General features: G+C 39.7%; 2 protein-coding genes across 7 annotated transcripts in view; both read left to right on the top strand.

Moving 5' to 3' along the window:
• Positions 1-1,766: 1,766 nt before the first annotated feature.
• LOC104090531 (uncharacterized) overlaps positions 1,767-15,744 on the top strand; it is a 40,235-nt gene continuing 26,257 nt past the window's right edge. Inside the window, exons 1-15 of one of the 6 annotated variants that reach the window (XM_033654636.2) lie at positions 1,767-1,873; positions 1,972-2,117; positions 3,349-3,397; positions 3,490-3,636; positions 4,369-4,448; positions 4,573-4,645; positions 4,860-4,950; positions 5,377-5,506; positions 5,578-5,673; positions 5,768-5,867; positions 5,950-6,054; positions 6,139-6,230; positions 6,338-6,499; positions 6,581-6,713; positions 7,341-8,393. In XM_033654636.2, coding sequence (XP_033510527.1) covers positions 1,822-1,873; positions 1,972-2,117; positions 3,349-3,397; positions 3,490-3,636; positions 4,369-4,448; positions 4,573-4,645; positions 4,860-4,950; positions 5,377-5,506; positions 5,578-5,673; positions 5,768-5,867; positions 5,950-6,054; positions 6,139-6,230; positions 6,338-6,487 — 1,311 coding nt within the window. In that variant the 5' untranslated portion in view covers positions 1,767-1,821 and the 3' untranslated portion in view covers positions 6,488-6,499; positions 6,581-6,713; positions 7,341-8,393. Of the gene's footprint in view, positions 1,874-1,971; positions 2,118-3,348; positions 3,398-3,489; positions 3,637-4,368; positions 4,449-4,572; positions 4,646-4,859; positions 4,951-5,376; positions 5,507-5,577; positions 5,674-5,767; positions 5,868-5,949; positions 6,055-6,138; positions 6,231-6,337; positions 6,714-7,340; positions 11,026-15,744 lie in introns of those variants that run through there. The other 5 variants (XM_070191775.1, XM_033654637.2, XM_009595650.4 and 2 more) reach the window with 5 other exon arrangements.
• Positions 9,883-10,353, top strand: LOC138903424 (uncharacterized). The gene has a single exon (XM_070191395.1). It carries the CDS (start codon positions 9,883-9,885, stop codon positions 10,351-10,353), a length of 471 nt encoding a protein of 156 aa, XP_070047496.1.

Raw genomic sequence — 15,744 nt, 5'->3', positions numbered from 1 at the left:
AAGACGATTAAAATAATCTCAATGTTGTAAAACTATTATATATACGTACGTATTATATAGTCGATACAAATAACTTAAACTCTTTTTTATTTTTGGCAATTATGACAGTGATTTGCACAGGCAAAGATATAAGCATTTACCAGAGCAGAACTTCAAATGGCCATGGGATTCCAGAGTACATAGTTGAGATTGTGAACACTTGTTCTACAAATTGTGCAGCCTCTAATATTCATCTCAACTGTGGTTCATTTGCATCTGCAAGATTGGTCAATCCAACAATTTTTAAAAGACTGTATTTTGATGATTGTTTGGTTAATGGAGGAAAACCTTTGAAGTTTGGAAAAATTATCAGATTTACTTACTCAAATACATATATGTACCCTCTTTCCGTTAAGTCTGCCAAGTTTTGCTAATCAAATCTCTAAGTATTCTGTGTAGTTTGTTTTTACATTAGTTTAACATCATGTTATTAAAAAAGAGAAAACGAGAAGAGAGCTATGTGTTTCTTCCTTTTCTCGTTATCGCTAAGTCTGGTATTTGCTTTTATAATAACAAAGGTTATTCCATTTTTTTGGAACCAAAAGTGGCGTCATTATATAAAGTGAATCTTTATACAAATAATCGGATCGAATTTACTGTTTATTTTATTTTTCTCTCTCCCCCCTCTCTATATATATACTAATTATGCATGAGTGTACACGTTATATATGGATTGCACACATCCAACTATTTTTAATTTAAGTAGTAGAATAAACTGCTATTTGGATTAATTCTTCTAGCATTATGTTAAGTAGTTCTAATTTTTTTCCCTATTTCTTGATATATTCCGAAAAAATGACCTCTTTTTAAAAGTGGTTATTATTTAAACTTAAACTTTTCATTTTACTATTAATAAAAAAAATTTATAGTCAAATAAATATTATTGCAATATCACCTATTTGATAATTAGTTAATTATCACCTATTACTTAAACTTTCATTTGTCTTCTAATAATTAGTTAATTCTTGAAACGAATACCTTGTGTAATAGGATAACTCGTGCCTAGCATAAATGGGATTAATTCTAGTAACTTTTTACTTTGCTTTACTTTTCATTTTCAATTAGCAAACAAAAGGAAAAAAAAGGGTTTTAAGGTTGAAGAGGTACTTAGCAAAGAAACAAAAGTTATTTCTCTATTTGCATAAGATTAGTGAAAAAAGCATTTTAGCTCATTAAATGAAGTAAAGGATAATGTCTAAAATTATTTCAATATTGGAATTTCGAGATACATAAAATCAAACAAAAGATACACAGAACTAGAATTAATTTTTTAGCCTCTAACCCCAATCTATGTGACTAAGATAGGTGGTGTTGTTCAAGAAATGATTCACAAAGGAAAAAAATAAAAGAGATTCATAATAAAATTGTTACTATGTATATCCATTATAAAATACGAATGAGAAATATTTATAATTAATATCTATGTTTTAGTGACACTAGACATAATATAAATTATCGACCAAGATTATAATGGTGTGATTAGTACTTTTTCTTTCTTAATCAGACTTACATTTGGAGTTTAATTATGAGTGTGTAATTGCTTTCGACATAAAACGTTTTATCCTAAAATGAAACCAGTAAAATGGAGTTAACAAAAAGATGAAAACTATACTCCATAAAATAGAGGGTTACTAATATTGTTTTCGATAAAATAGAGGGGTTACTAATATTATTTTCAAACAGTTAAAGGGGGTAATCTTGTAATATAAAAAAATGTGAGATTTTTCAGATAACAAAGAGTAATCACAGATTCTTGCCAAACGGAGCTACTATTGTAACAAGATGATGGCTCTGAGCATTCCTTGCTATGCTTCACTTAGTACCAAATTGAGAGGTATTCTCTCTATTCTATCATCATATGGGATTTCAGTTAATATTTCCTTTTATTTATTTCAGTTTTCTTGAATTAATTATCTGGTATCTCTATTACAGCTCCGCTTAATTCCAGCAGCTACAATGATCTTGAGAAAGTGAAAAGCATCGTAAAGAAAACAGTGATTCCTTGTATCAGTAATTCTCCTGTTGAATCTCTCCAAAAAGGCAATTGGGTTAAGCTCATTTGTGGTGCTAGCTTTGAGGTTTTCACCTAACCCCTCATTTACTCTAAAGACTTCACCTTTACACTTTTCTGCACCTGATCTTTCTTTTGAGCTTATTTTTACTCCCTCTGTCCCATTTTAGATGACACAATTTCCCTTTTCGTTTTGTTAAAAAAAAAGGATAACACCTTTCTATATTTAGAAATATTTTAACATTAAGCTTTTACTAAATTTATAGCCATACAAATGTCTATATCTTGCCCTCAAGGTTTGTTGAGTTGGTTGGGTGAGTGATTTCCCACACCTGGAATTGATTCCCTTCGCCAGCAGCCTCCTTAGTTAGAGGCGGATCCAGGATTTAGATTTTATGGTTTCAGCTTTTAAGATTTTTAGCATTGAATCCATTATATTTTTAAAATTGTGGGTTCAGACCTATTATTTAGTGCAATTTTAATGAATTTTTACACATAAATATATGCTCCGTGTTGAAAGTACTGGGTTCAGATGAACCCGATGGCCAAACTCTACATCCGCCCCTGCCCTTAGTCAGAGCTCGTCGCAACGGGCTTGCCTAGTGCGGTTTACGTCTCCTATGTGGTTTGCGAGCTATTGCACAGTGAGCAGGTTACCCCGTGCGCACCCAAAGGGCAAGGACTGAGGGTTTCCCTGGGAATTTTTCAAAAAGAAAATGTCTAAGTCTTGTTTTAGACTACAAGTTTCAAAAAAGTTGTCTTCCTTTCTTAAACACTATGCTCAGTCAAACAATGCCACATAAATTGGGACAGAGGGACTATGTATTAAATTCAACTACTTCAATCCCAGTTTATATGACATTCTATCGTTTAAGGATTGCCTCAAAATGTTTGATACTATTTCAATTTTGTATAAATTTCACCACTTGGCAGAGTTCAAATTCATTATTATATTCAAATCTTGAACTTTGATGATATGTTTATCTATCAAACTGATTTGAATCATTATTTTAATAAATGGTCATTAGTTTGGGTTTGAGGGTTTTGTTGTTGTTGTAGTTGTAGTAGCATTTTCATATTTTTTTCTACTATCACTGATCTTTTTTCTGTTATAGTAATCACTAATATTATCTGTATACATATATATAGAGTTAAAGTTCGCATCTTAATCTCCATCTGCAGTCGAATACTGTCATATAAAGTGTAACGAAGCTAGTACAAACTAAGTTTGAAGATTATACAAAATGCATAAACATGTTAAGTTATTTAAGCAATTGTATCTTTATTGGTTTTTGTAGGATTTGGTCGACATCAGGAACCTTTCTCTGGTTTATACTCTTGCTGGAGGTGAAAAATGAATTGTTAACTATCTCTTTATAGTTTTGGTACTAGTACTTCTTGCATAGGATTGGATTGGTGAGTTTGTGTGTTGATTGTAGTTGATTGCATCGACTGTGCTGCTGAGGCATCAGTGGTGAATGCTGTAAGCGAAGGAATAGAAGCAGCCAGAGCGATTGTGCCCATTCGCAGGCCTTGGGTAATGATCAGTGTTAATGACGATGAAGATCTTCATTTTCGTAAAGCTGGTAATTCTCCCCACCCTGATTCCGATCAGCATATTTGTCCTCTCTGATACTCAACAATCTTGGTTACCTGATGTAGGGGTAAAAGTTTTTTGGTTTTGTTTAGTATAAGTAGGCTTCGGATTGGGACCCTGCCATAGACAAAAACCTGCTGTCAACAAAAATATGGTATTTAAGTGGAGAAGGATAGAGAGGCAGGCCGTTGTCCACCGAGTTTTGAACCATGCGCTACTGAGCCTCAAGACTTCTCGGTTTATTAAAAAATAATTGGCTTCTGATTGGAGTGTATAATCTTCTGAAGCATTAGAAATTGTGAAATGCTAACTTCATTGAGTATATTTTTACTTTGGATATTCTTGTTTTGAAGAACTTGTCATCCGTATTCAGCCTTCCTAATATCAAGTCTTTTAGTGAGCTTTAAAGTATCATCAAATCTTACTTTTTCCAAAAATTGAACGGAGAATCACCTGAAGAGAATTTAGCTCAAACTAATCTAGTTTATCAAACACAGTAGCTTATAATGCATGGTCATTTTCGATAGAGTCTATTATTTGTCAATCTCATGAAATATGAAGACAGCAACCCTTTTTGTAAAAAAATGAATGGTACTGAGAAAATTAGCTCAAAGACCTGAGGTTGTATTTTTACCATGAAGGATTACTCATGGATCACTGGAAATATCGCGAAATAAGACGATTGAATTTGATACTCCTGTTTTGTGTGATATTGTGGCAGAATTTGATCCGGATGATTGCCCTCAGGATTGCACAAGACCTTGTGAGAAAGTCTGTCCTGCTAATGCAATATTGCAAAAGGTTCTTTCTGTTTCCAATTCCCTTGATTTTATCTATCATACACTTAACCTTGTGGCTGCCCCCTGTTATATTCATTTTAAAGTTTATTCATGTTCATTTCTAATGGTTGCATCTGTAACTATAGCAGGGCGGAGTTTTGGCTGAGCGCTGTTACGGCTGTGGTCGTTGCCTTCCGGTTTGTCCTTATGACAAAATAAGTGAGCTCCATTAATCTGATCATTCTCTCCATTCCCCCCCCCCCCCCCCAAAAAAAAAAAGAAAAAGAAAAAGAAATCTATTTCTTTCTCTGTCACCACGGTTTTTGCGTGCCGCTGCTCATCTTTTTATACCATTAGCTCTGTTCCCTTTAATGTTAGCATTGTTGTTTTTGTGTGCACATTTAATTCATGAAAAAATCTTTTGTTGATTTAGGAGCTATTACATACGTGAGAGATGTTACTGCTACAGCTGAACTTCTTGAAAGGGATGATGTTGATGCCATAGAAATTCATACCAGTGCAAGGTTAGCATACAAAATGTTTTGGTTAATATATTCCCCGAAATCATTTAAGTGTGAATTTCACTACTTATTCTATTGAAACACAAACTTAACCCGTAGAACAGGTACCTACTCAAGATATATTGTTGTAAATTGTAATACACTCTGATTTTACAACAACAACAACAACAACAACATACCCAGTATTATCCCACACCGTGGGGTCTGGGGAGGGTAGTGTGTAGGCAGACTAATACACTCTGACTTTGGTTTTTCTAAATTCTTTAACAACAAAAATCACAAATAAAATGTAGACATGGTTCTATTTCGTAAGTTTTTAAGGATAAAAGTTCTACTTCCATGGTTTTCAAGAGTCGGGGTCACATTATCAAAGTGACATCATTTGTAGCTAGCAAATGTATTTTATCTGCATCCTCATTTTTGGAATAGGGTGCCTGCAGTATTTAGAGAACTCTGGACTGGGTTGGGGAACTCAACTGCAAATCTGAAGCTCGTCGCAGTATGTGAAGCTGTTATTCATTTTCTGATCTCTGATGGCTACATTAAATACTATCATCTAGTAAGTTAAAAAAATTATTCCATTTCAAAAGAGTAAGTTACATAATTTGTTTTTATCTTGGTTTCCTGTAGGTTAGCTTTCCAGACTTGAGAGATTCAACCATATCGGCAATGGAAGCTATGTACTCCATAATGGAAACCAACATACAATGCTTCAACTTATGGCAGGTGCAAATCATGCGTCCTATTGCAATACTTATTTAGAAGCTAGGACTCTCCAAAGATATTTCTCACAATTTCCATTTATTATCATGAATTGAAGTTGGATGGTCGACCTATGAGTGGAGATATTGGGCGAGGTGCCACGAGAGATGTAATTGCTTTTGCACGAAAATTGGCCTCTGCTGGAAACAAGCCTAAAGGTATCCACATAAAACTAATTCGTTTGCTACTGCTTGCAACAACTCATTGTTTCTATAAAATACTCGCTGGTGCAACTTGAAGATTCTTCGTACGCCATAGGTTTTCTTCAACTGGCGGGTGGTACAAATGCTCACACCATAGAGGGTTTGAAAAAGGAGAGATTATTCCAAAAAACAACCATACATGGTATTAACTCCACAGTCCTCACTTTATTAAGTTCATGTTCCTCATAAAACTGAACTTTTAATATCAATTTGCACATTTCTTCAGAGGCTTCAGATTATGAGAAAATTCCCTCGAGTTCCTTACATTCACCGAATGCTTTGATAGCTGGTGTGGCCTTTGGTGGCTATGCACGAAAGGTTGGTCCTTTTTGCCAATCATGGAAATTATTGTAGTCTATCGAATCAACTGCATGGGGTAAATACTTGGCAGTATCATAATTTCGTCTTCTTATTCTCCTCTTCAGATAGTTGGCAGGGTTTTGAATTCAGTGCAAAACCATCATGGACTTGCTCATGTCGAAGATTTCCCCGAGCAACTTCTGCAGGCCATTTTTGAATCACTTGCTCTGGTTGGAACTGTTAAATGTTACAACATCCAGAAGCAGATCACTTAGATTGTATTTGAGGTTGATACACCAGAAGAAATTTAAACTATGAGGTTTTGGGAAGACCTGGCTCAAGATTAAAATTTATGGTCTTTGGTACAGAAAAAGTCAAAGGTCAAAATCAAAAGATGACGGTGGTATAGCTCAGACAGAATATAGAAACAAATACCAGAGTGGAGAAGGATCAGTTCCTATACATGATCATAGGGGAGGACTTCAAAACTTTGATTTAACGGTGTGCTCTCTAACCTTAAGTTCTTCACTTTACTCATTAGCTACTTTGGTAGATCTATAGCTGAGCGAATCTAGGTTCCAGCAATACTTTTAAATGTTATGAAGTGCTTTATTAATTAGCTTGCTTAGCTAAAAGTTCCATTTGACCTCCCTTACAAACAACCATTGTAGATATATCATTAAAAGTCATTTTACTTTTCAGTAATGAAATGGTATACCGTATTAGCCAAATATGTCTATTTTCTAGTGTCGAAATGCTATCCCATGCAAAAATTGGCCGCTGTTTTCAGCTGGCTGGTAGTGCTACAACTAAAAACGGTCATCATAAGGACCTAGTCATGCCATGAGATCTTTAAAACTTCTGATGTTTATTTTATCATGCCAATATTGATCTTTTCGATATACGATCTTATATGGATATAAAATGACATCAAAACATGCACTCGCTTGAACTGTATAGTGTTCTTTTGGAATCTTATTAGCATTTTAAATATCTGCTCTATTAAATTCTTGTTAACCTAACATTTCTATAACTTAATTTTCTATATCCATTATCTTTTTGTACATTGTTTTCCTCTTTATTTGTACTTTCTCTAAGTTTTGGCTCTTGTGGTCATGTCGTTATCAGGAAATTCTTGACACCAGGCGAAGGCGGCAAAGGCATCTGTATAGCACACAGATTCCTTGGACTCTCGCCTACAATGTTTAGTTAACAGAGTGCAGACCCATAGGGATTATTTGGTGACTGACTAGTGACTCATGACCAGCACTTGATTGGAAGAATCCACCACCAGCTCTAACATGTGTATCAGCAATTGCCATATTTCTTAGTAGATCAGTTAAAGTCATCTATCTGCTGAGATGTGAGAATAGGAGAAGTTATTCCAAGAAAAGTTTAGCCTTTAGAGATTAGAGAGTTGGAAGAGGCTGCTATTGGAATCAATCGTCCCGGGTAAGCAGGCTGCAACTAAGGTCAAGTTCAATCATGTGGCCCGACATCTCATCACAGTTCACTCCTTCCCATAGGCAGCAATCTCCGCTCTTATTCCATGGTATTGTTTTTGGATAAGATTTCTTACTATAGTAACCACAAATACTAGATGGCCATGCTCTTTTTTGATAAGATTTCTTCGTCCGTACTTCAACTGTGCCCCAAAGATCAAAGCATTACCTACTAAAATTCAACAAAACGCTTACTGAAGGTCCCTCATCTAGTATTTGTCATTACGATAGTTAGAATCTTATCTAAAATAATTTCATGGAATATGAGCGCAGTTAGAATCTTATCTAAAATAATTTCATGGAATATGAGCGCAGCTTACTGCCTATAGGATCGAGTGAAATGTGATAAGATGTCAGGCCAAGTGATTGAACTAGACCTCAATTGCAGCCTGCTTGTAGGGACGATTGATTCCAGTAGCACCCTCTTCCAACCCCCTCATCTCGAAAGGCTAAACATTTTTTGGAATAACTACTCCAATTCTGACACAACCTTCAATGTGTACCAGCAAATAGAGCTTGTAAAGGAGTATGTTATTTAGCCGGTGGTTATATTCATTTATGGTTTACTATTGTATCAAAGCAAGAGATGTCCTCAATCTTTCCCTGCTACAAAGTTTGTTCTTTGTAATCTAAGCACAAAACTTTTCCTCAAAATATTTTGCCAAAAGGTTTTCTAGAACTTGGTAGTCCAAAATCAAACCAAACTCAAATCCAAATGTCATAGGCTAGCTGTAACATTTTTGCTGTTATTATATAATCCAAAACTCAATTTTAATAATCATGTTGATTTATTGTAGGATAATAATTAAGTGAAGACAGCACACCTGCTTAGTAAAATTCATGTCTTTTTTATATCTAGCTTACATTAATAATTGTTTTTGTCATTTCTTGACAAACTCTTCATTTGCAATATATGCAGTCTGCTTCTTCTCAATAAGAAAAGCTCACACTAAAAATAAGACTTCAAAATTTGATGACACAGACATTAATCTCTTATTCTACTCAGATGAACTGAAAAACTATATATACAATTCTTTAGAAATTTTCAGCTAGTTTAAAGTTTAACTTTGTTCCTCTAGCCTAGTCATAATTAACAATATTCAGTTTTTTTTTTTTTACATAATTTATATGATATTCATTGGCTCGATTAATCTGAATATTTCAAAAAGTGTTCTCTGCCAAGAGATTCTCCATTCCACACTCGATTTTACCCAAAATAATGCGGAGAGAGCAGTTTACCTTTTTTTTTATAATTCATTTTAACGTATTGAGACCAACTAAATAAGATAAAGAGAGTATTTTCAAGCAATTAGATGCACAAGTTCGAGACCTCCAGCTAGTCAATACTGCTTGCAAAAAATGTTAGTCCAATGGCAGAAACGAAAAAAAAAGGCACGAAATGTTGGACTTACATAGTCTATGCAGAAGCTTGATATGTATTTATTTGTATTGGGCTTAGCATCCCACATTACTTAGCAGCCCACACTCTGTCGAGTCGGCCCACATAATTAGCATTAGTTCTTTACGTTTTTACCCTTGTATATAAATACAAATTCTAGAACCTTCAGCAGTAAAGGGATTCATTTTTTACAAAAAGGATGAATAAAATTACAGCACTGTTCTTCTTTGCTCTTCCTTCTCTTAAGCCCTAATGTACTATTTCTTCTTTGATTTCTGGTACAAATCGAAACTTTACATGGTATCAGAGCCGGGAATATTGTAGATCTTCATCTCTCGAGTCGATCGATGGTACCCTCGTCCAATTCCGTTCAGGTTTGATTTTCGTCTGGATTCACTCACTTCGTCAATTTCTCAGTTTCCGGCGAAGACTTGTTGGTTTCATAGTGATTTTCTCCTACTTTGTTGAGCTTTCACTCCGATTGTTGGTGTATTTTGTCGAATTTCTCCGGTTTCGAGATAAAGTTCGAAACTAGAGTTTGTGACTCTACACTCTACCTGGTCCGAAACATCGTTATCTTCAGTGACGTCATGCATTTGTTTTTCAAGGTTGTTCTTCTCCGGTTGCGAAGAAGGCTGGTAAACACGTTTTATTTTCTATATTGTTTCTGCTGGTTATTGAGCACTGTTGGTTGAAGTTAAATCCTGTGGTATATTTCTGTTGATTTTGTGGTATAGTTTTGCTGGTGTTTCTCCGTCTAATTTTAGTCATGGCTAACGGGTCTAGTAGTACTACTGCTGATTTTGAATTTACACCACGTGCTTCTAGTCCATTATTCCTTCATTCGTCTGATATACCTGGGATGTCCTTAGTTGCTGTTCTTTTTTCTGGTTGTGATTTTGGTGGGTGGAGAAGGAGCATTATTGTGTCCTTGCCGGCTAGGAATAAAATTGCATTCATTGATGGTAGTTTTCCTAAGCCGGCTGCTGGTTCCCCTGAGTCTAAACAGTGGGACAGGTGTAACAACATGGTTATATCCTGGTTAACCAGCTCACTCATACCTGAGATTGCTGAGAGTGTCCATTATTCTGACACTGTTGAAAACATCTGGAAACAATTGAACAATGGGTATGGAACTATTAATGGAACAAAAAAATTTGAAATTAAAAAAGAATTGGCTTCCACATGTGAGGGACCTCTTGATATAGCTTTTTATTTCAACAAGTTAAAGAAATTATGAGATGAATTAGGGGTTATGGATTCAAATCATGCAAATACATGCACTTGTGCTGCGAATGAGGGTTTGTTGAGGGAAGATGAAGAAAATAAAGTTCACCAATTCTTAATGGGCCTGAATGAAACTTATATAACTGTCAGAAGCAACATCCTCATGATGAATCCACTTCCTTCACTTGATAATGTGTATAACATTCTTCTGCAAGATGAAAAGCAGAGACAAGTGACTCCCAATACTCATTTCACACCTGACCTAGCATCTTTCAATGCAAATGCAACTACACCTACTAGGTTTCCTCCTCATTTTCAGCCCCAAAGGCAGTACACTCAAAAGGTCAATTTTGACTCACCTAATCAGAGGCTGGTTCCTAATCAGAACAAAGACTTATCCTGCAAGTACTGCAAAAAAGTGGTCATACAATTGATAAGTGTTATAAATTGATTGGATTTCCACAAGGTTTCAAGTTTACCAAGGGCAAAAGGACTGGGACTGCCGCAAATGTTGAGTCTTCTAAAAATTCTAATTATTCTACAACATCTGGTTCCAATGGTCCAGTTTCTGGTATACCTGGTCTTACCATGGAGCAGTATTCCTAACTCTTGAGTTTACTGCAACAATCCAGTCTTGTTGATTCCAATCCTCAACCCAACTTTGAGGGGTCTGCTAACTTTGCTGGTAGTAATCTTTCTTTGCCTGAGCTTAATGGTGTTGCTGCTTATTCTGCTTGCATGTTAACTGTCATGGGCGACTTTCCAACCATGCCCCATGACCCCTTGGACGCGCCCCGTGGCGTCCTGGCCAGCCTTCCAATGCCCGTCGCCACGGTCGGCCCCGTGGTCTCTGCAGCTCCAAGTGACAAGCGCGCATGTGCCTCTGTCGCCCCACCGATAGCCATTGCCAATGCCCAGCCACAGGCAGATGCCAACAGCGCCGCGCGCGTAGACAATGCCGCGCGCGCAAACCCTGATGCTAAAGACAAAGTTGCTGCCAATGGACTTGTTGCTGCTTTGTAGAAGACTAAGTCCTTTTCATTGTAAATATAGAGTAGTTTTGCTGCATTTTCTTTAAGTGTTATTTTCCAGCTTTCATAGATCTAGTCATGTAACTTTGGTTTATTTTTTTAAGCATTATTAAGGGGGACCAAGCAATCAAAACTTTCAAGCAAGCAAACAATTCTCTGTACTGGTGTCTCCCCCGACACCGTCTTGTTTTCTGTAATAGCTTTCATTCAATGCAATCAAGCTTTCTTTCATTCTCAATTCTCTTTTCTGCTCTCTTTCAATTGCTCATGACATTGGTTTTCCCGTACGACACTGACAATCTAGTCTAGCGTACGGAGGGGACCTCAGTTGGCGGACAACAACCGTACTGACATCGGTTGCTTAGCCTTACGTCGCCCTTCCAAGGAACTTCAGGAAGGCGCCGCGTAACAGTTGGTATCAGAGCCTAGGCTCGACATCGGATGAGGGATTACATTGCAATTACCACCATTTCTGACCATGGTGAATTATAGGGATCGCATCGCGACCCTTGAGGGAACGGTTGACTCATTACGGCCCATCATGGAAATGTTGCCCGATCTAAAGACCAGCCTAGTGCAAAGGTTGGACGACCTGGACCGCAGACTCATCCAGGCCGAAGTTGACATAAAAAACATCAGTTGCGACTCTGAAGGAGACCGACAAACAGCAGCCGCAGAGGCAGCTGAAATTTTTGGTAAATTTGAGGTCCTCCAGCAGGAGCGTGCCGAGGATTTAGCCAACAGGGAACAAGAGGCAGACATGGTGACTGCCATGCAACAAACTATAGACAACTTGACAGGCCAGCTCAATGTTGTCAATGCTGCTTTACAAGGCCTACTTTGAGGAGGCGGAAACCAATTTAGGGGTGGTGTGAACCTCGCCCCTATGGCACAAAAGCTGAAAATTCCTGAGCCAAAGCCATACAGTGGAGCTCGGAATGCCAAAGAAGTGGAAAATTTCATTTTCGACATCGAGCAATACTTCGATGCCGTGGGAGGCCTAGAAGAAGCTAAGAAGGTAGCAACTGCTGCCATGTATCTTCAGGGTGATGCCAAACTCTGGTGGCGGGTGAAGTACGAAGCCATCAAGGCTGGTGAAGATGCCCTCGAGACATGGGCGGAACTGAAGGCAGCCATACGCCTACAGTTCTTCCCCGAAAATGTTGAGTACAATGCCAGGAGAAAGTTGCGGGAGCTCCGCCAGACCAAATCAGTGCGAGATTACGTGCGGGAATTCTCCGCGCTCATGCTTAACATCCGTGACATGGGGGACAAAGACAAACTCTTCACCTTCTTGGAAGGGTTGAAACCTTATGCCCAGATGGAGTTGTAGAGACAAAGGGTAGACACGTTACCTAAGGCAATCCAAGCAGCAGAGTGCCTTGGGGATTACCAAGTGGAAGCCCGGAAGGATAGGCCTTAACAGCCTGTCCGAGGAGGATACAAAGGGGGCCAACCAAACACTGGTGGCCCTAGCAGAAGTGGAGGAGACCGGAGTGCACCCAAATCCAAGGCTCCCTCTTCCGGCAGTACTAGTGCTGCATCTAACAACAATGATCGGGGAAGGAAGCCCCCCTCAGGATGTCGTCATTGCGGCGGACCACATTGGAATAATGAATGCCCACATGCACAAATGAACGCCCATCAAGCTTTTGAGGATGGGACGGATGACGACGCCGATGATGCGGACCAGACCGAGCCAGTAGGTGCATTCAATGCAATTGTTGGCTCCATTTCTGAGCCCTTAGCGGGAACCAGTGCCGGTATCCGCAAGAAGAAGGACCCCTGTCCAATTGCCAGGAAAGGAAATAAGAAGGCGAATTTGAGGACTCCTCCTCATCAAGAGAGGACCTTAATGTTCGTTGACATGAAGGTAAATGGCAAGCCCATTCGGGCAATGATAGACACGGGTGCCACCCATAACTATTTAGCCTCGACTCAGGTGGAGCGTCTTGGACTAGTTGTAGGAAAGGGCAAAGGTCGTGTGAAGGCTATCAACTCACCACCTCAACCAGTGGGTGGAATAGCCAAAGAAGTACCAGTGAAGCTTGGCCCTTATGAAGGAAAGTTCAACCTGCGCGTAGTGATCATAGATGACTTTGAGTTAATAGTGGGGTTGGAATTCCCGAGACAGACCAATACCATGCCCGCACCGTATGCAGACATGCTACTGATGATAGGAGTAAATGGGGCCAAGCCCTGCATTATTTCGTGCATTGCCATGAAGATGACAGCCGAGAACATCTCGGCCTTGCAGTTGAAGAAGGGGGTAAAAAGACATGAACCCACGTTCTTGGCAACCCTCTGCATGGAAGATATAGAACGCTCCTCGGGTCCCATTCCTGCACCCGTGAAGGAGTTGCTTCTGGAATTTGAAGACATCATGCCACAAGACATGCCAAAGCGCCTTCCGCCTAGGCGAACTGTGGACCATGAGATTGAGTTGGTGCCGGGTGCGAAGCCACCTGCCCGGGCACCGTACAGAATGTCACAACCCGAACTCTCCGAGCTTCGGAGACAATTGACGAAAATGCTAGACATAGGGATCAACGTGCCCTCCAAGTCCCCATACGGGTCCCCTGTGCTATTCCAAAAGAAACATGATGGTAGTTTACGACTCTGTGTGGATTACCGGGCTCTAAACAAAATCATCGTGAAAAACAAGTATCCTATTCCGCTAATGGCAGACTTGTTTGATAGACTGGGTGGTGCGACGGTATTCACCAAAATAGACCTGAGGACAGGTTATTGGCAAGTTCGGATTGCAGATGGTGATGAGCACAAGACGACCTGTGTGACAAGATATGGGTCGTACGACTTCCTGGTTATGCCCTTTGGCTTGACTAACGCGCCAGCCACATTTTGCACCTTGATGAACCAAGTCTTCCGAGAATACATTGATGAATTCGTCGTGGTTTATTTGGATGACATTGTGGTATATAGCCAGACACTAGAAGAACACCTGGAGCATTTGCGGAAGGTCCTAGCCCGATTGCGGGAGCACGAATTATATGCGAAGCTATCCAAGTGCTCCTTTGCTCAAAAACAAATTGACTTCCTCGGACATGTCATCGAGGAAGGGAGGATCAAGATGGACCAACAGAAGATTCAGGCCATTATAGAATGGCCGCCTCCTAAGGATATACATGCCTTGAGGTCGTTCCTTGGTCTATGCAACTTCTATCGGCGTTTTGTGAAAAGTTACTCCCTCATTGCAGTGCCGCTGACAGAACTTCTCAAGAAGGCCACCCCGTGGGATTGGGGGCCCAAGCGGGCAGAGGCCTTCGACACGTTGAAGATGGCTATGTCTAGTAGCCCAGTCTTGGCCCTCCCTGACTTGGCCAAGCCCTTCGAAGTGCAAACGGATGCCTCCGACTATGCACTTGGTGGGGTATTGCTACAAGAAGGGCATCCCGTAGCGTACGAGAGCCGGAAACTGAAGGATGCAGAGCGGCGCTATGCCGCCCATGAGAAAGAATTATTGGCTGTCGTTCATTGCTTACGCCTTTGGAGGCATTATCTACTGGGAGCCCCATTCGTGATCAAGACAGACAACACAGCCGTTAGCCATTTCATGACCCAGCCAAAGCTGAACGGTCGACAGACTAGGTGGCAGGAACTCCTAGCGGGATTTCACTTCAACCTGGAGTACCAAAGTGGAAAGACCAATCATGTTGCTGATGCACTCAGTCGGAGAGCTGATCTAGCTTCGATGTGTGTACTCGCCGCCCTAAAGGGAAGCGAAGTAACCACCACCATAAAAGACCAGATACAGGATCTACTCATCAAGGATCCTGCTGCACAGTATTTGGTTGATTTGGTAGGAAAGGCAAGACTCGCCAGTTCTACACCGAAGATGGTTTCCTGAAGGTGAAAGTGAACCGACTTTATGTTCCTAAAGGAGGAGATCTGCGACGGGCTCTTCTTGCAGAATGCCACGATACTTTGTGGGCCGGTCATCCCGGCGAGGAACGCACCATGGCATTACTTCGCCGTGCATATTATTGGCCTCAAATGGTCGATGACGTCGCTCAGTATGTGAAGACTTGTCTAGTATGCCAGAAAGATAAGTCAGACCGCTTGACGCAGGCAGGGCTCTTGGAACCACTAGCTGTCCCAAAAAGACCTTGGGAAAGCGTTTCCCTGGACTTCATCACCGGATTGCCCAAGGTCGGAGATCTCACAACTATCTTGGTTGTGGTGAATCGGTTTTCCAAGTATGCTACCTTTATAGCAGCCCCACAATATATATCAGCAGAAGATACAGCTCGACTATTCTTCTCTCATGTCGTCAAATATTGGGGCTTACCTAAAGACATTGTTAGTGATCGCGACTCACGCTTCACTAGCAATTTTTGGACCCAACTCTTTAA

Source organism: Nicotiana tomentosiformis, chromosome 12 (genome assembly GCF_000390325.3).
Source record: "Nicotiana tomentosiformis chromosome 12, ASM39032v3, whole genome shotgun sequence".
Taxonomy (NCBI): domain Eukaryota; kingdom Viridiplantae; phylum Streptophyta; class Magnoliopsida; order Solanales; family Solanaceae; genus Nicotiana; species Nicotiana tomentosiformis.
Note: the sequence above shows the minus strand (reverse complement) of the source record. Positions and strands in the feature narration are given on the sequence as shown.

Excerpts from the sequence above, each read along its gene's own strand:
- LOC138903424 (XM_070191395.1), top strand. The coding sequence starts at position 9,883 with ATGGCTAACGGGTCTAGTAGTACTACTGCTGATTTTGAATTTACACCA.